Raw genomic sequence first — 23,462 nt, 5'->3', positions numbered from 1 at the left:
CAGCTCACACCCACACATGAGCAGCACCTCCCATCCCACCCCACTGCGTGTCCACGTTTTGTTCCACGGGAAGGGTGGTGAGGACTGGGGAAGATAAGCTGAAGCCCAGTGGGTGCCCCCGGGCCACCTTCCTTACCCCTGTTCCTGTACCCAGCAGCCCTTATAGGACCAAGAAACCACCATTCACCCCCGTGGCTCGGCCCCATGAAAGACCTGCGTGCATCTCAGTGCCCCCCACCTCCAACCCACCCCCTGTGCTTTTGCACCATTGCCTTCTGTCATGCCACCTTTGGAATGATCCAAAATGCCTTCCTGGTCTCCAGACCGAAATAGCCATCGCCAGCCAGGCTGGGAGCAAAGGAGCCATCCCGCATGCCGGCATCCCGCTCCCGCTGCACCGAGGGCCCCATGCCGGGGGATGATGCGTCTCGCCCACGCTGAAGTACGCTGACACCAGCGTGAGGCAGAGGTTTCACAGGTGAAATGCACAGGCAAAAGAAATTCTTCTGTCTGTTCCCCGTAAAGTAACAGGATAGAAGACGCAGAGTGTGGTCCCGCTCCACCTTCTTGCCCCATCACCGAACTGGGGCAGAGGCATGGGGTGATGCCACCTCTCCTGGTGCCAGGCACTCGCTGTTGGGAGAGATATGTTGCTGCTCCACGACCAGGCCCCCCAGTCACAGAGAGCCCTGGCTTTCCCCTCCCACCTCTGGAGACTGCTTAGAAATGAGATTACACTGACCAACTTTCATTTACAGCAGCAGCGGGCCTGTTAGTGGCAGCTCCCCGTGTGCTTTTGGCAGCAAATTGCACGGCAGCCCCAGCCCAGGGTTTTGCATGTCCGCAGCTATCTCCAAAGCTGCCCAGGTGTGGGGTGGCACAACACATCGAGGGACCGCAGCATCTCGCCCACCACCTGCCTTTCCCCTTTCCCTGTGTGTGCACAGATTGACCTTGATTGGCAAAACACCCCAGCCCGGCTGTGCGCAGGCTGAGACATAGCACAGCACTCCTCACGTTCTGCTGCTCACGTGCGCTCTCACAGGGCTAATGCTTCCCCTCATCTTGTCCCTAAAAATAGCATTTATCGCACTGACACTGGCAGGGCCCTTTCGCATCTCAGATGAGACTGTATATCAGGGCGCTACGTGCAGAATCCCATTACAAATAGATTGTTGTTTTACAGGTCTCCCTGTTTCATCGTTCAAGCAAAAATTAATGCACTCACAGTGTACATGACAGGAGCATGTTAGAAGAATATTTTTCACTGCTTGTCTTTTGAACTTCCAGCATTGCTTCTCAGTGACACTTGATACAGCTGAAGGAAAAACACAACCCAGTATAAATTCTGAAGCTGCCATCACATAAACACTGGTAGTCCTTGCATTTACTATGAAAAGGAATTTAACTACTTCCTTTTTGGAAAAGATCATTTGCAAAGAAACAATAGGATGTCAGCATTCTGGGGGATAAAAGAGCAGCTTTGTAACTTCTGTGCACGTTACTTGCTGTGATATGAAGCACCGTTGAAGTCTATTTTCCAGGCTCACAATGTCTGAACGCAGACTGAGATCAGCAAACTCAGGAAGGCAGTCGAGGAAGAAGTGAGGTATTTCCACTTCTCATTACGGTCACCCTGCAGGCATTTTCATGGCAGGAGACAATGGATTTCTGATGCTAGCAAAACTGCCTTCTGATTTCAAAAACTTCATTTCTCCAGATGGAATATATGCCAGGGTAAAATATGCCTAATCCTGTTCCTGGGATGTTTCATGCAGTGTCTGTGTGTGAATCTCATGTAGCAAATAAACCATTCGACAGCAACAACCTAGAAAGGCCAAAGTCCTAATAAAACAGACAAGCAGTGGGATACCTGACCTCTGGGAACTTGGGCGAGCGATTTCACATCTTAGCATTCTAATTTTCCTTTCTACCTTTTGTATTGTCTTTTGCATTGTAGATTCTTCAAGCAGTTCCTTTCCAGTCTTTATAGTCTTATTTGTCTAAGGCACTTACATGCTACTGTGGTATAAACAGTAACAAGAGCAATATGATGAGTGGGTAGTTTGACTAAAGTACATTTTTCCAGCAGACCACAGAAGACGGAGCAGAGAGGTCTCTAGGAAAGGTCTTGTGAACTGCTTGGTTCACTTCTCCAAAGAGGTGGTGGAGATTTTTGTGATGTAAAGTTGAAGCCATCAAGAACACCAGGAGGGACATTTGGGCTATTTGTGTTTATTCCTTCATGTGCCTTTTGCAAGGCACTAAAATACACCCGAATGAACTAGATGCCTTTGAAGTCTGTTTAGAGCAGTATTACACCGTGTCTTTGTAACACTTTAGAGCAACAGTGCTAACTGTTCAGGTGCAGTCACCTAAAATAGCAATATAGCTCACGTGGACCTGAGCTTGTACCTTTGGATGGCCTTGCATGAACTTCAGGAGCCTGTTAGCACAGCCTGGTTACTAAGGACCTGTCACTGTGCTTTCTGGGCTTGAAAACTGAAAAAAAAACCCCACTCTTTTAGGTGCATTTCCATAGAGGTTTCATTAAACACTGCACACTAAGCCTACCTAGTTTATAGGTTCAACAGATAATTATACTGGCCCTCGTAGGCAGACTTACCGTGAAAATGGAGCAGGAGGTTACTGTAAACTTCTGCCACATCTGCTCTAGCTGCTTTTGTATAAATAACAAACTCTTTAGACCTTGGAATCAATATTGTTTTTTCTTTTTTTTCTTTTTGAATGAATGATGCCTGAAGTCTCTCCAGGACCCCATAGGAAAGAGTTTGATCTCTGCCCCCTTTGGGATTATTTCTGAGGAGTAGCTTTCCTGTGGAGCTGGTGAGATTTGTGCAGGTCAGAAGTGACGGAAAGGGTGGAAAGAGAGTAAAGAGATGGCACACATGAAGGAAAAATGCTTAGATTGTCTGTTCACAATTTAATTTTAACCTTGCACAGATTTTGGAAAATGTTCCATTATAGTTTCGTGAAGCAAAAATAGAAATTTTTCTCTTTCTGGTAACCATGGAAACATAGAAACAATGGTTACTGGAAATTATCTGTACTTGTGGGATCAGGTTTGTGTTATCACTGGATGACACAGAAGTTAAGCCACACAAGCATCCTCAGCAGTGTTACCCAGCAAGGCTGCCACAGCCGACAGGGAATGAAGCTCACAAAGGTCCTCAAACATCTGCAGCAGCTGGAGCTGCTGCAGTTCTGGAATATATTAATTCTAGTTGCTGTTGGCTCAAGCTATACCTGCTTTCAGCAAATGATTTTCTGAACAATTAAATACTGAAACTGTGACCGTGTCTGAGTATGTGTTTTGTAGTCCAAAAGACTTAGCAGCCACCAGCACATCAGCTCCCTTGGTATCCCGTTAAATCTCTCAAAGGAAAGGTCACCAAGGCATGCAGAAGCATGTTACCATCGACATTTATCTCTAAAGGGAGGGAGAGTCCATCAATACTTTTTTTAAAAGCTGGTTTTGAATAAGGTAGTCTCTTATTACCTAGTTCCAATGCCTTTGTCTTTCTATCCTTTAAATTACAGAAGCTCTTCATATAAGCTACTGCTTTAAGACACAAATGTGGATTAAATCGTATTGATTTGTTTGATCTTTGTGCATTCATACTCTCCTTTACTGCTTAAACCTCCTGCTTTTCTGCAAAGTTTTCAGTCTCCCTTTCACATTTCTTTAAGTAATCTGCCACCTTCCCAGACAAGAACTTGAATGGGCCCAACTTTCTTCTGATTGCCTCTGCTAGACTTGCTGGGACGGAAGGGGTCCTTAGCTGCACTAGGTAAACCTTAATTAAAACAAACCCCTGACCACCCTAGCCATCATCCACACTACATCCAAGCATTGGTTTCTAATCTGTTTTTCCTTTTGGAGACCATTTCTAACACTCTTGTGTGTGCAGACATACACGAGGCCAGTAATAGAAAGTCAGTATGAATGGAAGTCTGAGAAGAAAGAAGTCTTTTCTTTAGTTAATCTAAATGATTTTTCAGTTAATAAATATCACAGTATGGTTGTATAGATTAATGACTCAGGCAATGCATAACTTCAGCTATTCAATTTGTTTCCTACTGACCACTCCAAACAGGTTTTCCAAAAATGTAATAATCCATTCTATTAATGGGTGCTACTGGTTCTTCTAGATGAAAGATAATAAAGTATGACTCTTTCATGAGTAATTTTAAACATTCACTCAGGGCAATTGATTACATGAGCCAAGGATTCCAAATTGAAGAGATAATTGACTTCTTCAATATGCAAATACAGTACCAGGCAATAAGCAGGTACCAGGCAATAAACAGATACCAGTTACATCAGTATGAAGTATAATTAGAATTAACTTCAGACAAAGAAACTGTCTTGATTTTCTTCAATGCTTGCAGACCATTTTCTGCTTTCAATTACGCCTGTAGAGCATCTAGTGAGAGCTGATGTGAATTCACTCCCACAGGACAGAGTGTACCTGAACAGAGCCATGCTCACGTCTTGATAACTTTGCCTTCACACTGTGTCATTTGTCATGGTTTGCACATGGTTTGATCATTCCCACTTATTACTACTGGGAATCTCTTTTGGAGATTTCTACCAGTGGCAACATTTATACACCATTACTGAGAAGGTTTTGGAACGAGTTGCCCAGGAAGCTCGTGCAGTCTCCATCGTTGGATATTTTCAAGACCTGCAAAGATAAAGCCCTGAGCAACCTGGTTTGAGCTCAGACCTGACCCAGATTTCTGCAAGAGCTTGGCTAGAAATCCCTTCCAACTTGAATTATCCTATGAACCTACGAAAGTGAAGGGGAGATAAGCAGAGAGGAAAGGAAGAGCCTGAATGGAAACTGCAGAATGATTCTGAGGATGTTGAGAATCACATAGATTGAAATAGTGGGAAAAGGGAGGAAAGGATCCCATGGGGAAAAGAAACAATGAAAAAATTAGTTGGTAGCTGAGGAAATGTTCTGATCCATCTCAAACTACCTCTCTGAAAGATGGCAAAAAGGAGGGAGCAAACAAGCAGTCAGTATTGACTTTTTAGAAACAAATATTGCATTTCAATTTTGACTGCTTCAGTGGTAGGTAGAAATTGCACCATGGCCAGCCACACCAACAGTACTTGTCTGTCTGAAGAGAAGAAAGGAGCCTGCTCTTTCCTAAAATGCCCAGCCTTGAAGCTATGCCAGGCAGGACACACTGGGGGTCTGTGCACATGCAGGCTAAAAGCCCCTTTTCCCCAGGAACTGGAGAGCTAGAATGAAGGCAGACTTGAGGAAAACATCTATTACGTTCACATGGCTCACGTCTCCTTTGAATGTAGCTGAGAGCAAGGCAGGATACTCGCAATAGGAGAGAGAGCTCCAATTGTTTTCAAGAAGTTACACAGTTACATGTTTTCTTGAATAAATACATTGAGTCATAAAAATAACTCTGTCTGTAAACATTCCTTTGTAATGCTCCATGAAGGGACCTGGTTAGAAGGACTCAAAACCTTTCTGCATGTACCATCCAATACTGCAGTGAACTACGTTTGCACTAGATCTGTCCCTAGATTGTGACAGAGTCCTAGGAAACGTACCTGTTGCTGTTTTGGCAGAATCTCGTTGGCTGGGCAGAGCCTGTGTACAGATGGTACCGCATCAATAACAGTAATTACGGTCCTTTGGTGGGTGATTTGTGGGTTAGGTCACTAACAATAAAAAATTACTGGAAATAAAAACAGAAGAATGAAACAGACCTTAGGGAAGAAAAAAAAAAAGCTGGGGCGGGGGGGGGGAGGGGGAAGGAATAGAAGAAGGAATTCAATATGCAAAGAAGTGCTCCAGATGTCACAAAGCAGCATGAGATTCAGGTCTATAACCTGCCTACAGGAATCAGATAAGCTGCTCTTCTGCAGACCCCAATTGCTACACATCAAAGGAAAAGCATGAGATTAGAAGTATCTCTGTGACTGTGCTGCTGCTGTAACATGTATTTCTGAAAGGATTTGATGCTACTTCACTCCTTTTTGCAAAGCAGCTGGATTCATGCTTTTCCTCTCCCCATTAAGGAGGTTGCTGTGGAGAGTACCAGGCTCATGGGGTTTGTCCTTCATAAATTTCTTCCCTACTTCCCATTCAGAAAACTACCCCTTTCCCCCAAACAGTGAAAAGCTGCTGACATCTCCTGTGCAGAGGAAGTGTTAGGAGGGAAATAAGATGGTGTTAAAACCTAGTCATCCGGAAGAGCTACTCACCCAATTCATCTGGAAGCTGAGAGTTGTTTGTGAACATTTGGGAACAGGGACTTGCTGCTTCTGTTTGAATATTTGAAGGGGATGGAAAGGATTTCTAGTGATTTACTGTCTCTCCATTTATCCCCTCGTGTTCCTATAAAACAGGACTTCCATTTATATTGATTTGCCTCTGAAATGGCCACATAAGCCATTCTTCACCTCAAGGCTGTGGAACTCACTGACCAGACTTCCTCCTTGTGCCTGCCCTTGGTTGTCCTACTTAGAGTTTGTATATTAGGTATCGCAATGACATGCCACATCATATTCAGGCAGCCCAGACTCCCCACAGGACAGTTTCAAGTGCACAGGGAAATGAACAACCCCTTTGTCATTTGTGACATAGAATGGATGGATGGATGGATAGGAGAGAAACCATACGGTGGAAGAGCTGGTCTGTCTAGTGTTTGCAGTGTCATCTCCGTTGATAAAGGGACTGCAACTGTTAATATACACAGTTTGAATCTTCACATGTCACTGTCCATAATCCCAAGCACAGGGTCACTCTAACATCTGATAAATGTGTGTTTTCTGTAACTGGCACTGGGCAGCTACAAGTGAATCAACTTTCTGTTCTTATTCACAGTTTGATCTGTCTAATTTTTATGGTTCTTGCAATCTGCTCAAAGTTTAAGCTGGTTACTTTTAAATACAACCTGAAAAGCTGCAACACTCTGCTTGCAGGACTCTAACTACTTCAACTTTATGACCTGAGACAAAAAGTCCTCTCTCACTGAGCCCCTCCAAGGAGGTTGTTAAAATTAAGGGCAGTGTATTAAAAATATGTTACATCTTTTACTAGTGAGTCATAACCTGTTCACTTGTGGGAAAAGGAGCTTGACAGTCCAGTAAGGAGCTGAATTGCTGCCTTTCCAGTCTTTGAGAGATGTCTGCTCTTTGTTTCCAGGTGGTTGTCATGATGGAGGCTATTCACCACAGGAAAAGCAATACTTTAACACATACTGTAATATAGTGCAGTAGCCGAGAGTACGATGATACTAGCTGGAGAGGACAGAAATCTTTTAAAATTAAGAAATTTACTTTCTGCATAAATTAGACAAAAACATAATTTGGGGAAGCAGAGTGCAAGTAAATTTTCTTTTTTGGTTTTGCAATAGAAGTGGAGGCAGATGACATAAAGCAATCTGGAGTAACTAACTCATGGAGCAATGTAAAATAAAGAGGACAGTAGTGAATCGTCTGCTTGAGAGACTCAGCAGTTTTCCCCAATAGAATCAACTAATCCCTAAACTGCTAACATACATACACATCTTATACAATTGGATTTTAGACATACATATATACACTTTCATAAGCATGAATATTATATTTAAGGTACTTTCTACAAACATTCTTACCTTATATTTGCTCCATGTCACTTCCATCTCAGCAAAGGTAATTGTTGAGGATGCTAAGGCAATTTATAGGCACCTATAGGCTCTTAAATCTTATGTGCTTATCCTAGAGATGTCTCTTCTATGTATGCTATTTTAGGCAGTATCTATAATCCATCACTGTACAGTGTATCTATGGTAAAAAAAAGAACTATTGTACTGGATCTGATCTCTGACAAAGCAGACACAGGCCAGCCCTGTAGTGATGGCAGCTGCTAAATGGTTTATTATAGAGAGCAGAATGAAGACTTGTGCAGTATGTGAAAAAATTCACACTTCTTCAAGTTTCTTCCCTTCTACAGATTCTTCAACTTCTTCAGGAAAACAAACAAACAAAAAGACTAAAAAAACTGGTGCAATAGTTAGGCTTTCAGGAAAAGGTCAACCATCCATATCAAGGTCCCAGTGATGGGTACTAGACTAGAAAGCATTTCAGAAGGGTTTGAGTTAGGGAAGCATTTCAGAATATCAATAGTGAACAACAGTTGAAAACAATGAATGTGCTTGGAGGAGCAATATTTCCATTTTGGATAATAACCAATTTCAGGCCTCCTACTTAGCCACCCAGTCTCCCGTGAACCCTTCTACAATCCATGGAGGAAGACAAGCAGCTTCAGAAGACTGAGGATGAATTTGCGTTAGTAGCTGAGCTCAGGAATGCAGTTTAGATTGTGCCCACTTTCTCTCTCCTAATTCAAATTGCATGGTCTCTGCACATGAACGAGATTTGTCCAAAATGTACCCCAGCCACTATCGTACATACAGTTTATAAGGACCAGAAAAGAGCTAACCTGAAGTAAAACCCTGAAATGCACAAACTATGGGCACTGGGTCCTCAGCACCAACTGTTTCACTCCACAGACCCATTCCTGCTGAGCTGCACTGCTTACTACTGCGGAGATAAATGGCTAAGCTAGGTACTGAATCACGTGTAGGGTGGTCAGCTCCCAAGTCTCCGCCTGCTTCAGAGGGAGCTTAGGGTAAGCCTATCCACCTAACTCAGGCTTTTCAAACTCCACGCTGGAAGCGGAGAGTGGAAATACTCCTCTCTTCTTCCATCTGTGTCTGTGTTTACAAATGAGACTCCCACACAACTGAGGCGTCCTTTCTTTCATTAAATGGATGAGTTGACCATGGTGAGTGGCTACACCGAATCTTTTAACTTCTTATGAATCCATGATATAAGCGGTCTTTCTGCTTGACCATTAATTTAAATACTCATGCAAAATCTAGGATTAGTTGATGGTTTTTTTTTCTTTCATGCAGGCTTATAATGATGTTAAAAGCATTAACTCAATGTGAGGTCACAGAATTATTTTAGCTGTGGATCAGTTGCTTAATAACAGTTTTCTCAGAGTCATGTAATCATGCAGGCTGTAAGGCTCAAGTAATTCTTTCATTTTCTGACTACATATTAATGGATTTAACCACTCCCATGCACAAAAAGGAGAAATGAGCTAACAAGAGATTTTCAGTACTGGGGTTTACAGTGTCCAAAACATACAGAGAAGCATGTATCTGCAAAATTAATCAGCTATTTCTGTAACTCCTTAACAAATCAAATGCTGCTTGAAAGTCAAACATCAATATAGTCACCTCTTATACAGAACAAGCTGGATCTCACAGTGTTTTACCATTAGTAATTAATGGCTTGTCTTTGACTATATCTTAAGTCAATTAAATAAGTTTATAGGCTGCAGTAGGCAAAAGCTAATGGATTTATTTTTAGTCATAATTTTTAATGGATAAAAAAGTAGTCTGATTATAAAGTGAACTTTCTCCTGACAAAATATTAAATGTTCCATAAGCAAAATATTTGATTTTGATATTACTGTGATACTGCCTGTCTTTTTTTAGTGTCAGAAATATTTATGATTTTAAATAGGACAATGCATGGGTAAAATGCTTTAAAAATTGCAAAACTAACAGAATATGTTCCTGCCTCATAATAAACAATTGTTGAATGATGTTTATTAAAATTGGCTCTCAAGTGACAGTTAATAAATGCATAGTTCTATTATGCATGCTAAATTCAGCATTCCAAAAACTTAAAAGCAGATAGATCAAAACAACGGAGATAAAAAAGTCACAAAGACAAAATACAGCAACACCAATAAATGACAGGGAAATAATTCAGACTTAAAAATGACTTATTATTTAGTAACTTGTAACAACAATTTATAGAACTAAATTAGAGGCAAATCAGAGTCTTTCTGATGTTTTAGATATGCAATTTCTCTAGTGCATATAGTTTGATCATACAGCAGAGGAATTCATATTACAAAATCCCCTTCAAAAAAAGCAAAAAAACCCAGTTTCTCTATATTTCTGCTTCCAGGTTACACTTATTCATGGTAATAATGAATGAAGGAAAAAAAAAAGACTACAATAACATTGAATTATTAATCTGCTTTAATTAAAAACCCTAAACATTTCTTCAGTATTTGGAGATGTTCCTCAGGGGTCGGTACTGGGACCGGCACTGTTTAACATCTTGGTGGGTTACATGGACAGTGGCATCGAGTGCACCCTCAGCAAGTTTGCCGACGACACCAAGCTGTGTGGTGTGGTCGACACGCTGGAGGGAAGGGATACCATCCAGAAGGACCTTGACAGGCTTGAGAGGTGGGCCCATGCAAACGTGATGGAGTTCAACAAGGCCAAATGCAAGGTCCTGCACGTGGTCCAGGGCAATCCCAAGCACAACTGCAGGCTGGGCAGAGAATGGATTGAGAGCAGCCCTGAGGAGAAGGACTTGAGGGTGTTGATTGATGAAAGGCTCAACATGAGCCGGCAAAGTGTGTCTGCAGCCCAGAAAGCCAACCGTATCCTGGGCTGCATCAAAAGAAGCGTGACAGGCAGGTCAAGGGAGGTGATCCTGCCCCTCCACTCTGCTTTCGTGAGATCCCACCTGGAGTACCGTATCTAGCTCTCCAGACCCCAACATAAAAAGGATATGGACCTGTTGGAGCGAGTCCAGAGGAGGGCCACGAAGCTGATCAGAGGGCTGGGGCACCTCTCCTGTGAAGACAGGCTGAGGGAGTTGGGATTGTTCAGGCTGGAGAAGAGAAGGCTCCGGGGAGACCTTATTGTGGCCTTCCAGTACTTAAAGGAGGCTTATCAGAAAGCTGGAGAGGGACTGTTTATGTGGGCATGTAGTGATAGGACAAGGGGTAATGGCTTTAAACTTTAAACTAGATTTAGATTAGGTATTAGGAAGAAATGTCTTACTACGAGGGTGGTGAGGCACTGGAACAGGTTGCCCAGAGAGGTTGTGGATGCCCCCTCCCTGGAAGTGTTCAAGGCCAGGTTGGATGGGGCTTTGGGCAACCTGGTCTAGTGGAGGGTGTCCCTGCCCATGGCAGGGGGGTTGGAACTAGGTGATCTCTGAGGTCCCTTCCAACCCAAACCATTCTATGATTCTATGATTTTACGATACATATGCTTCACATATGCCCAGACCACATCTGCACCTCACCACACGAATATTGTATTTAATGGGCTTTGTGTCCTTTACTGTTATCACTCCACTGGCTCTTTGATGTTGCATAGATTTGGTGTGATGATGAAAAGAGTTGCTTTTGACCATGCATTTTCACCTCTGTTTCTAAAAGGTGAAGGGCAAAACTTTTAATCGAGGAGCAGTTTATCTTTAATTAGGAAAAATATAATTAGGCATTATCACCTAATTGCTATTACTGATGGAGAAAGACGTATTTTCACAAGTAGTGACCCATGCCGTATTATTACTCTGCTGTTTACCACATAATGAATCTGTATTTGTGTTTGGCAGCTAGCCAGCAAAAATTAAAAGGTAATCAACATGCTTCTCTGCAGTCCGGTCATCAAAGTCACTGGCTTCACAGATGACTAAATAACAAAGTCAAGTTGTGATGTCCTAACAGAAACCCTTCTGCTTTAGGAATAACTATATTCATCTCCTCTGTCAAGACATCAAATGATACTTGAAATAACCATATACAAAAAGCTTTGCAAAATAGATTAGAAGAACTGTGCTATACATCTGGCGTTGAGTTAAAAAACAGTTTAATGTCTCAAGGCACCACCACGGTAGAATTTTATACCTGCAAGTAATCATCTAATACACTACTATACAATTAAGGTAATGTATTAATAAATAGCTTGTGCAATTTTGGGAAGCAATCTATAAAGGAATGTTAGATATACAGTAGGCACATACTATAATACAAATAAAAAACAAAATTCCTAGAAAAAGCATGCTGAGCACCTTTTGGTATAGGTTGAGTTTCTTATTCTAAACACTATGTAAATCTTAACTTACAAAAGGTAAAACTGAAATCTTATAGTAACGGCTTATTTAAACTGATTTTCCTGGGTATTTGCCTCTATGTCACAGGATTACTCTTAGGGACAGAGGACTCTGGTACTGGCTGTAAAGGGCTATCTTGTTCGTTCAGTTGTGCGTTCAAGTTTTCAGAAGTTAGGAGAGAAGAATTAAAAACTATTTCACTTAAGTCTGATTTTATGGATACGAGATGTGGTTCCTGAAAACTTAATGGTTCTTCTACTAACACCTGTGTATTTTCTCGTGTCATTCCCATATCTGATGGTGACTTTCGTTTCATTCTTGTGTAGGATTTATCTAAATTCTCCATGCCTTGGTCAGTTTTCTGAAATCGCCCAAAGAACCAGATGAAGAAACCAAACAAAGCAAAAGCCAGCAAACTTGGAATAAAAGCCAGGCATTTGACATCAAGGCTAGAGCCTGTGAATCTGCTGTGCAAGAACATGTCTCCTTCAGCATAGGTCCGGTTGGTCAATGGGTTAGTGTTATTGGATCTCCACTCCCAAGACAGCTTAGTTCTATTAAGGTCTTTCAAGCTTTCTGAGTCCTTCACTGTGTAGATCTTCTGTCCAGGACCAATATATTGACCATATTCATGAGGTTTGTAAAAGATTTGGTTCTTCCACATATTCAGATCCAAGATTAAAACAAGGAAGATAATTCCATAGTTAAACCATTTACCTGTTTGGAAAAAGAAAGTTCTGTCACCTGATATATCCATTTTAGAAGCAGTACAAATGCAGTCATATGTAAAAGTTACTCAGAGGAAAAAAAAAACCAACCTTTTTATTAATCTGTAAAGCAAAGTTGTAATAAGATTTCCACCATGATCAGATTTATGCTGAACATCCCTTAGTATTTCACAATTAGGTCTGGGCATATGTTAAAATAATTTTGTAACACAAGCACAGCAGATTATCAATTGAATTCACATTGCAGTTCGTAGATGACCTGCTCATGAGACCACTAGGTGATGTGGTATAGATCTATAAACCCAAAAAAACCATTCATTCCAGGGCTTAAAAAAATTTCACATGGAAATTTCTCATGAAAAGGCCATATTTGATAGAACTGCTTATATGCCAGGAATGACTGAAGTTAACTGAAGTTTTTGGTGTTGGTAATTATGTAAATTTTAAGAATATATACATATATTGTTTGTTATACCAACCATGGTGTGCAGATATATTCAGATGGGGGCAATTGGATAAACTGTGGTTTAGAGATATTACACGCTTGAGAATTAGCAAGGGCTGATTGTAGTCTCGGGAGGCTAGTCAGCTCAGCTTCTTCTATAGTCCGTGTAGTAAGAAACTCCTCCAAGGAGTGACTCACAGTCTAACATTAAGCTCCTGCAATACTGGAGGAGGAAACCTTTCTCCTTTATGATTTAAAATTGCTCTTTTGCATGCTTCCTCCAGGCATCTGAAAGACATTAAAGATAACTTTATGCAACTGCAAAATTGGCCCTGCTTTGGGTAGGGTGTTGGAATGGATGAACTCCAGGTGTCCCTTTTTACCTAAATTATTCGATGAATACACGAACCAAATTATACTATTTCCATAGTCAAAGCATCTCTTACATTCTAGCTGGACATATGTTAAGATTCTACCTGTGCAGTGATGACTGACACCACCTAAGAACCCAGCAAATCTGCATGTCAGCATTATGTTAAAGGACATTCATGGACGAATGTTCCTGCTGGTGGTGAATGATATTGGTTTATGCTGGAATCATATTTAAGTACGTTTCAAGTGAAAAAGAAAGTGAACGTATCAGAGTATCTATCAAATTACTTATGCCATTGCCTTGGTAGAGAATAAATGGATTACAGTTCCTGAAAGTCTGTGTGTTCAAATTGTACGAGCAGAATGCTCCCGGAAGGTAAGGAGGGTAACTCCTTGTATTTCAGCAATTGTGTTTAATAGTCCTCTTCAGACTAGATTATACTTAGATTGAAAATGAGCAGGAATGTTCAGTCCCCTGTGTTATTGTCACTATCCAGAAACCAAGCTGCACTGAAAAGACCTTGCAGCCAATCCTGTTCACATAGTTCCTAAATAACTCCTCTATCTTTTTTCTCGGTTTTCATCAATATTACAATTGACCTGTTAAAGAAAATTATGGTTGTAGGAGATTATCACCAGATTTTATAATATTTGTTCCTTAAATCGACACCAAGACACTGAAAATGATGCTAAAATATGAAATACAATAATGAACAATACAATGTAGTTTCATGCTGTTTCCTGTGGATTTCTGCCCTGTATTTCCTGTGTTTCTGTCCATCAGAATAATCCTAGCTTCCCCATAACCTATGAACTTTCAGCAGATACAGACAGAATATATCTCACATAGTGTGTGCTGATGGGCTGGCTGGGACATATTCAAACAGCTGACTTCTCCCTGCTTTTTCCTCAGCTGGGGACTAACTTAGATGATTCTCCTTTACCTAACCACCATTTCTTAGGACACAATGATAATCACACTATTTTCCAGATTCCCACCCTCTGAAAAATGTTATTGAAAGTGGATGTGGGTTGAAAAGTTATTTGATGCTGAGTGTTGGACAGAGAGAGAGTGAGACCAACCCACACAGAGAACATGATCACATAATTCTCATTTCCTTAGGAAAACAGGCTAAACACAAATGACATGGAAACAAATATTAGAACCATTATCTGTTTATCTATTGCCAGTTTGAAAGAAAACACGATTTACTGCATTCAAAACTTCCTTTCTCTATTATGGTTGTTCTGTTGGACAGTTTTTGAAAAAATAATTTGTCATCAAATATTACCGTGTTTCAACTAGAAAGAAACTCCTTGCTACATTGCCCCAAAGTTAATTCCTTAAGTTACGTTCTTTTCCCAGGAAAATGCATCATAAGCCCATCCAAAAAACCATTCCACTTCTTTTGTTATTGACTTCATCAAAATATTATCTGTGGTTCTGCAGAGCCAGGACAGATGACTTTCCAGAGAGATCTGCTACACCCTTGGGATGGTAGGAATGGGAAAAACTCATGTAGGACCAGTATCGCTCTTTCCCTTCAGCTAGACATGTCAAGAGTGAAGATGCGTAGGGAGAAAACAGACAATTGAAAGACCAAAATACGAAGCATAACAAAATGGAGACATTATTGAGATGGTCAAAAGACACTGTTACAGTTTCCTTGATCGTTGGTTTCGGGTATGACTGACAAAGGAAACCTAGACTTTGCAATGCTGAGCTATGACCTACCTCCTTTTCAGGCACAATGGCACCCACTGGATTTCACAGCAATCACCTGTGTGACCACATTGTCCTAAATGTGACACACGTAGAGCAAGCCACCTAAGGAGTAAGACTTGAGATGGCAGCTGCTGCTGGTGAAGAAGTTGACTAAGAAGCTAGCAGAAAACACAAAAAATGCTGAATAGAGGTAGCCAGGTGGTGATCTCGGCTTTATGTCGTATCTATTCTACATTGTGGTTTCATAATTGTGAATCTCCTCTAAGATGAATCTGTCTAAAAAAGGCTCCACCGCTCTTATATTAAGAATTTGAGCGCTCACCTGAGCTAAGAGAGATATGCATTTCAATTATTCCTGTTTCATAAAAAGCATGAACTTGAAACTCCCTCACTCAGCTCCCAAACAGAGTTAGGCAGGCAGGAGCACAGCCCTAAGCCCTGCTGTTGGGATCGTTGGGTCAGTATGGACTATAAAGGGTGCTTAGACAAACAGCTTGGATGCAGACACACCAGTTAACTAAGATGAATCACAACCTGTATGTCTAAATGGCAGCTAGTTGCCTGAGACCTGCCTCTGTTCTACAGTGGATCTTCTCAAAACTCCTTAAATACCTCATTTCTAGACAATTTTTCCATCCTCTGCATCACTGTCATGCTCAATGAGCTCTATGATTTTTCTTTTTCTTTTGAAAACTTGTCACCAGAACCAAACACTGTATATGAGTAACAGTCTCACTACAACCATATATAAAGACAATGACATCTTCCTACTCCTACTCAGTATTCCCTGTAGCCAAGGGCTGCATTAATCTCCTTAGACACGAAATGACTGCGAGTTAGTGCTGTCTTGGTTACTTACAGAAAGTATTTGCCTCTTTCTAGAATACAGTGTCCTCTGCTGTCTGTCCCTCTTCCAAGACATGCACTTTACTGAGCTGTCCTACCAGGCGTGATAGCCAAATAAGCCCAGTTTACCAAGCAATCCTTCTAGGTCAGTGACAAATGTGTTGAAGCAGACTGAACCAAGAGGCCTGACAGTCTCCACTCACAAACATCTATGTGATGATAATTCCCCATGACAAGTAATTTTTGAGACTTATTAGACTGACCAACCTTTAACATTATACATGTGTATAATCTAGGTATATGAAATGATTGTCTACTGCAATTAATTTCAGCATAATGCTTTTTATAGCAAACTTTAGGTCATATATTAAACTTATATAGGAAATAAGCTTGATAAATTAGAAGTCACTCCTTATTTATCACCTGGTGCATAAACAAGCTCAAGTTTATAGTTTTGCAAAGAGTCACATTAAATATATTACGAAGCTATAGATACTAATTTTATTAAAAATATCTCTATAATTTCTTTTATAGTGCTTCCACTTTAATTCCAGATGAAAAGTGATAAGGGACAATGGAGCCCCACACTATGAAGTAATTTAATTTGTCTGTTCACCAAATTCTGTAGGATCAGTACTAGTATTGCTCTGAGGGTTGTTTCTACTCCAGTGAGATCTGTGTGGCCAAGAATACTGGCATACTTTCTTGAAGCAGGTGGATTTTTCATAGACGCAATTTGAAATGGAAGGATGCAGTAAGATCAGCTCTCAAGACTGGAAGGCTAGTCAATCATTTCAGCAAACTGCAAAGAATTATACTCAGACTCTTCAATGAAGTTACAACAAAGAAAATCAGGTGGTAAAATAGGCTGTGTCATTCAGCCATGCACTACCTAAAAAAAAGACCTGTTTGATGACTGGCTTTCACAGCGTTGATGTCTTTACATGCTATGCAGGACATTTGGAGAGTCAGGCGTCTGGTTTGTTGTATTGGGGAATGTGATGCCATACTGAAATTTGGTGCAATAAGGATCCTCAAAAAGAAAAATAATGGAGGTATGTAGCTAGCCAAGAGCATATACTGGGTGTCTCTGTGAGGCTGTGATGCAGAATGTGGAACCCTTTTCTAGGTATTGTATCCTACAACCACTGTTTGGGGCTGAAAACTTGACCCCTGTTTTCTGAGAAAGCATGGCTGTTGAGGAGGATTATATCCTCATGGCTAGGGCACTCACGAGATGGGAAACCTCGACACTAGAACTATCTCCACTTACGGCAGTTTAGACCTGCATTGTAGGACCATGCTCTGAACACCAGCCTAAACGGTACTCTGCTTAGAAACATTCTCTCCTCCCTGCGGAAGCTGAACAACAAATGTGCATTGCATGTGAATGCCACGGGCTTTCTCGTGGTGAAAGAGGTATGGATTTTTCTTTTTTTTTGTTCCAGAAAAGCACCTATTTCTGCCAGCTGTACAAGATGTTTGGGCAGCCCTCATTTTTGGAGGCTGATAAGGCCTACAACGTGTTCAGCAACCAGTTCACAATCCCACATGCAACTGTTTTACTGGGCAACCGAGGCAGATCCCACAGGTTCAAATATCCCAAACCAGCTGCTGATTCTGGAGCATTTTTATTTTTGTATGTCCACTCTGTAACAGAGCAGTCATGTCCTAAAAAGAGATCTCATGCAGAAGCCAGTTCTCAGCATCTCTCCTGAGGTCAAGAGGAAATGTCAAAATCCCACTTATTAAGGCTAGACTCAAGTGGCCTGTGCAACTGCAGCCAGGGGTAGTGTAGAAAACGTCTTTAGACTCTTACCTCAATTGCAATTTGTGCCTGAAAACATTCAGACACCTTTGTAAAACATTCAGGTATCTTCAAAACATTCTTTGTATCTTCTGTCACATTAGCGTTATTAGCTAGATACATGCACACAGACCGCTCACAGCTGAACTAAGCTGCAAATCCTCTGAGGTTTTTTCACATCTGTGTGCATGGACAGCTTTGTTTTTACCTCTAACCTTTCTGGTTTTGCCCAAGGGCTCCCTCAGGCTTCCCTGTGTAGGTGATGCTTGGCCTGAATCTGGACACACTTTTGGTTTAACTCCACAAGCCAGCCATGCTAGGCACTCACCAGCCATGAAGGTGGTGATTTCTTCTTTGGGTGGAAGGGCACTCTGGGTAGATCAGCACTCAGAAACACGTTTATAAACAGCCAGAAAAATCTCCCATCTGTTTTGATACCTAAACCTTAACATTTCCTATTTGAAATTTATCCACATACTTGACAGCAGATGCTCTTGGATCTCCATTGCTGCTATTAAAGGGTACCAGCCTGGCCCCCTAGTGCCTTTTAACCATGAAAGAATCTGAAGTAACAAAATTTACTTTTAAGTTTTACAAATTTCCCTGGGTATTATAGAAACTAGGAAAGACTATGTATTTTCATAAACAGCAGCCCAAGAAGGAAAACACACACATTGCAGCAAACCATCTGTCAAGGGAAATCCAGATGAGTTAAGCAGATGCAGGAATTCAAGTTATTTTTGATGTTCATAGATAAAAGCAGCTATCAAAACAGGATAAAAATATTTAAAACCGAGTAGATTCTTGCTAGGAGTTCTTAGATGCAAAGAAATTTGAGCAAAACATGGTACTCAGTAAAAATAAGATATGCTTTTGATAGTAAATTTAAAATTACACTGAAGCATATCAGCTACAGGCTGAAGATGTTAATTCAACATTACTGCCAACTTACAACATTCAGAAATCACAAGTTGGGTCTAATAAAGCATATTATTAGTTTAAACTAGCAAGTTGGGTTAAAAATAATACACTTAGTACTTTTTTATTGATCTGCTTTTTTAGACATGGAGTTATGCAGAAGCAACATTTCATTTTTTCTCTGCAATCATGAGCTTTATTTTAAAAAATATGAAAGCTGAAATTCTCACATAGTCACTGAATTCAGGAGCTAAGACTTTAAGACAAAATAGAAAAGAAAAAAAACCGAACTGTCTTAAGATGTGATAAAATCAGGAGAGCTGGCAACATAGAGCATGTAACTGTGAAATCCTTCATCTATACAGAACTTGCACGAAGCCATTAAGCACACACTGACAGAAAGGTGGTTTAAAGTCCTTTACTCCTCTGAATGTTCCTTTACTTAGAGCTGCTTCTTAGTGGGACCGTTGCCTATTAGAGCAACCCAGCACCAACTAGGGCTGCTGAGGGGAGTCCTATGGCTGCTCTTATATATATTGATCAGCAGTGATCAGAACAGACTGTAAAAGAACTTATGAAGAACAAAACTGGCCAGGAAAGACATGGTAAATGTAATTTCAGTCATACTTTCTTTCTCCTTGCTATTTGGGAGAAAAGGGTTTCCAGTTTCTACAAATCAGGGCACAGGTCATAGATTTACAGCTTGACTTTATCCCTATAGCAAGTACTAAAACAAACAGTATTCAGGCCTTAGCCTTCTTTACCTGCTTATTACTAAAAAGAAGTCATATGATTAAATTTAACATTCTGTATCCCATGTATTAAACAGGGCTTAAATACAGCAAGCTTCTTGCATTATCAATGTCCTACCCCCATGCCGTCTGCTGCAGTCGCATTCATGTGCATCACTCTATACCGTCATTTTAGATTGGATGACATTCATCTTGTTATATATATATTGAACCAGTTCATTCTTTCTTTTATTAGCTCCTTGATTTGAGTAGAAAATTAAAAGTATCTACACATCCACACAATAACCAGAGCTTGAAAATGATCCAAAATTATATCCTAACCTAAGACAAGAACTGATGGCAAGAACAGATGGTTCAAGCAAAACTTACCCAAAGGGAGGTTCTTGTGCCATGTGTTATGGCTGTTTATTAGATCTCCTAAAGGGTGGTGTAGCACCGAGATAAAACAGGCACTCAGTAGACAGACTACGTGATGTGCAGTCAAATGGATTGATTTGTCTAGTGAATCTAATAAATGGATCTTGTTAATGCTGAGCAGGGAAAAATATTCCTCAGCTCCTATTCATTAGCTCATCCTCATTAAAAGAACGCCTTCTCGCCAGAAAATCAGAAAGGCCTCCAGTCCTTTCTGCAGAAGACTCTACAATGCATAAATATTGGTTTCTCGCGGTTAGTCTGTTTTCAAACAGCAGCACTGCTAGCAGTTATATTTCTGATTCCTAATTTATGTTCTTTGCTGTTGCTTATTCTTTGCTCTTCCCTGATTAACATCAATATCCCCATCTCTTCTACGATGCAAAACTGTTCTTTGCCCTTCAGTCCCTCTTCTACCACCCATTGTTTTTCATCTACACTAATTATATCCCGAGTTTCCGTATCTGACGGCGCAGCCCACCCTACCGTGCCTCAGTTGTTCAGCCTCCTCTGTGTGCCCATTCCACTACTTCTCCTTCTACAATGGAATAACTGCAGGGCATCTGGAAACCTTGTGGAACTGACCCCCTCCAAATTCGTGCTCTAGTCTTGAGAAGCAGAAAAGTCTTTTTCACTGTCACTGAAGAGCATGCCTATAATGCACCTCAAATATTTGATATTTATACTCTTTTTTTTCCTCTTCTTTTCCCTTTTTGCTCACATGGGAGAGAAAAATGTGTTCATCATGTAAACATTCCATCTTCTCTCACCCTACGCCTTCTAGTCACCGATGACTTCATCCTGTTCTATAAACCACTAGTGGCTCAAAGAGTCTCACTCAGATGTGCTCCAGCCCTTCCTTCTTCCTGCTGGCTGGCTGTTCTCTCTCAGTATTCCAGCAGGGCACCTACATCCAATTTTGAAGAACTTTCCATCCCTCCATCTGTACTTCCTACTGGCCCATTTGCCTTCCCTCATTCAATAGCCAGCAGGTAACTTTCACACTCATTTTCTCTTCTTTTCTGGTTTTTAATCTGATCACTCAGTTTTCTACCTTCTCTGCTGAAAATGCCTTTTCTGAGGCCTCATTCAGCCTATCTCGACTGAGTCCCGGATTCATCAGTCTTTCCTCCTCGGCACATTTTCTTCCCTTGGCTTTTGCTGCCTGGTGAGCTTGTGACTCACCTGCTAGCCTTATCTTTGTATCATCTCTGAATGCTCCTTTTGTCCTTGCTCTGCAGGAGTTTTATATGGCTGTGTCATTGGATGCTCTCATCTGTCTTATTCCTGCACCGTATCATGTGCTCTGATTGTTTATATTAGCAGTTAAAGACCCCTGTCAATTCACACCTTCATTCTTTTGCTGTCCATTATTGTCCACCTCTTCCCAATATAGAGAGAGGAGCTATGCTGCTTTTGCATAGCTTGAAGGCAAACCCAAGATATTTATCCCAATTTAACCTTCTTCTCTTTTTCATTTCCTATTGTTATGAAAATACTGTCTCATAGTATGCAAGGATCAGGTACTTTTTATCTATATGTACCATCCATTTGAATAACTGCAGTTCTATTTTATTTGAGGTTATTTAACTGTCTGCTTCTGGTTAGATGACTGATGGAAGTATGGTTATGAGTGGCCTTTGCCAGATAAGAATGACCGACGTTATGAAAAGATATTAGCATAAATCATAGCAAAAGCATCTGAAAGCATAAGAGATTTGAAAATTAAATAAGCCTCTAATTCCCCTGGAGAGTAATTTTAGATAAAAGATCTCTGAAGCTACACTAGGTATTACTTAGTGTCACAAGAAGTTGCTGAAATCCATGAAAAACAGCAGGTCTCTCTGATTTGTAAGATACAGGTTCCTCATTTCCCTGAGAGGTTTATATATGGATGATATGGATATGGACAGATAAACAGATAGAAAAATAGTAATCTGGGACACACACACAAAAAAAGTATGAGCTTAAGAACATGTTAGATTACATTTATTACACAGAAGCAGTTCACTGTGTGACTGTGTCACAATCTGGAAGATTACATACCTGTTATATGTATGTGATATTCCTCTTTGAAGATCTTTTGGAAATAAGGTACTTTGAACTGCATGTGTGCAGATGGCAAGCCTGGAAGATTCACTTCGACATCACCCATAAAATGTGGGAACTCCCAGTCCTGTTAAAAAAAGAAAAGGAAGAGCCTAAATATATTTCATGGTATATTTTTGCCCTTTAAAATGGCTTAAATTAATAAAAGGGAAAGGTTCTATTTTTAAGCCTCCTATTATTGGATTTTCTTAGTTTAAGTTTGACTAAAGCACTTGAAATAGAATACCTTGTTTATGTTAGATATTACAATATGATTTTTACTTCAGCTCCATGTAATTATGTGTTTAAAAGTTCACTTCAGAATGACAATATTGAACCCACTGTACCAGCTGATAGTCTAAGCATATGAATACCTACATAGCAACCTTGCAATACTGGTTTCAACTTCTGCTACTAATTTATAGGCAATTGGCAAAGGCGGCCAGACCCCTTCAAACCTTTCATATATTTGTATTCTTCTTGTTCAACTTACAGAGTGTTTTCTGTATTTGGCCTTAACACATCTAAATAGACTCCCCCTGCAAGCAAAGACCCTTCAGCATAATCTGCCTGAATCAATCCGAGCTCAATTTTTTCCACTGCTATATTTCAGTTGACAAGGTACTGCTGGAAATGTGGAAGTTCTTACCTATTATTATGCATATTTTGCATTTAAAGGAAGCTTTCGCTTGGTTATCCGCATCCACCGTTGGTCATTTGAAAATGGGTAAAATAGCATGGCTCATTACAGCCAAAACGGAAAGTCTAGCAATAGTTCTAGAATCAGTAGGATTACTGCCAGAGTGGTTACTCTGTGTGCTGCAGACCATTGGTGATCTGCTGTTACAGAGTGTCCCTGTTCCCATGCATACCCCTGGATTTGTATCCCACATGTTAGTGCAACAAGCACCTAAATTACTGAAAGTAAGATAAAGGAATGTGAAATGTGAGGAGCTCCGCAGGTGACTTGTGCTTCCCTCACATGAAAACCATTCCAGTGCAGCCATCTTCCCAAGAGAACCAATTCCATTTTTTTTTTTCAGTTTTATAAGGACGGAAAGTTTCCTAACAGGGTAATGAGGAAAAAAAATATTCAAAACGAAGAATCATCTCTGAAAGATAAATCACTATATGTGACTTAACCTCGAAGAATTGCTAAGCAGCTCCAGCATTTTCTACAGTGGAGGGGAAATGGAAGAGTTTTATCAGCAGGGAATAGCATGGCCCAAACACTACCAGCAGCTGGTTTATGCTAACACATCGTGATACTGAGTTAAGTGGATTAGATTAACGGGAGTACAAGCAAGGAGAAAACCTGACCCTCTGTACCTGATTCTCAATGTTCACAGTGATACAGAAAGTGCCAATTTACAGATGCAGAAGATA

General features: G+C 40.6%; 1 protein-coding gene across 2 annotated transcripts in view; it reads right to left on the bottom strand.

Annotated features, from left to right (window-relative positions):
- Positions 1 to 9,821: 9,821 nt before the first annotated feature.
- The window catches only part of TMEM117 (transmembrane protein 117), a 226,433-nt gene continuing 212,792 nt past the window's right edge, over positions 9,822 to 23,462 (bottom strand). For both annotated transcript variants that reach the window (XM_054839684.1, XM_054839689.1), the window contains 2 exons: positions 22,035 to 22,164; positions 9,822 to 12,697 (listed from right to left, as the gene is read on the bottom strand). In XM_054839684.1, coding sequence (XP_054695659.1) covers positions 12,057 to 12,697; positions 22,035 to 22,164 — 771 coding nt within the window. In that variant the 3' untranslated portion in view covers positions 9,822 to 12,056. The remainder of the gene's footprint in view (positions 12,698 to 22,034; positions 22,165 to 23,462) is intronic.

This window comes from Grus americana, chromosome 1 (assembly GCF_028858705.1).
Source record: "Grus americana isolate bGruAme1 chromosome 1, bGruAme1.mat, whole genome shotgun sequence".
NCBI classification, from domain to species: domain Eukaryota; kingdom Metazoa; phylum Chordata; class Aves; order Gruiformes; family Gruidae; genus Grus; species Grus americana.
Note: the sequence above shows the minus strand (reverse complement) of the source record. Positions and strands in the feature narration are given on the sequence as shown.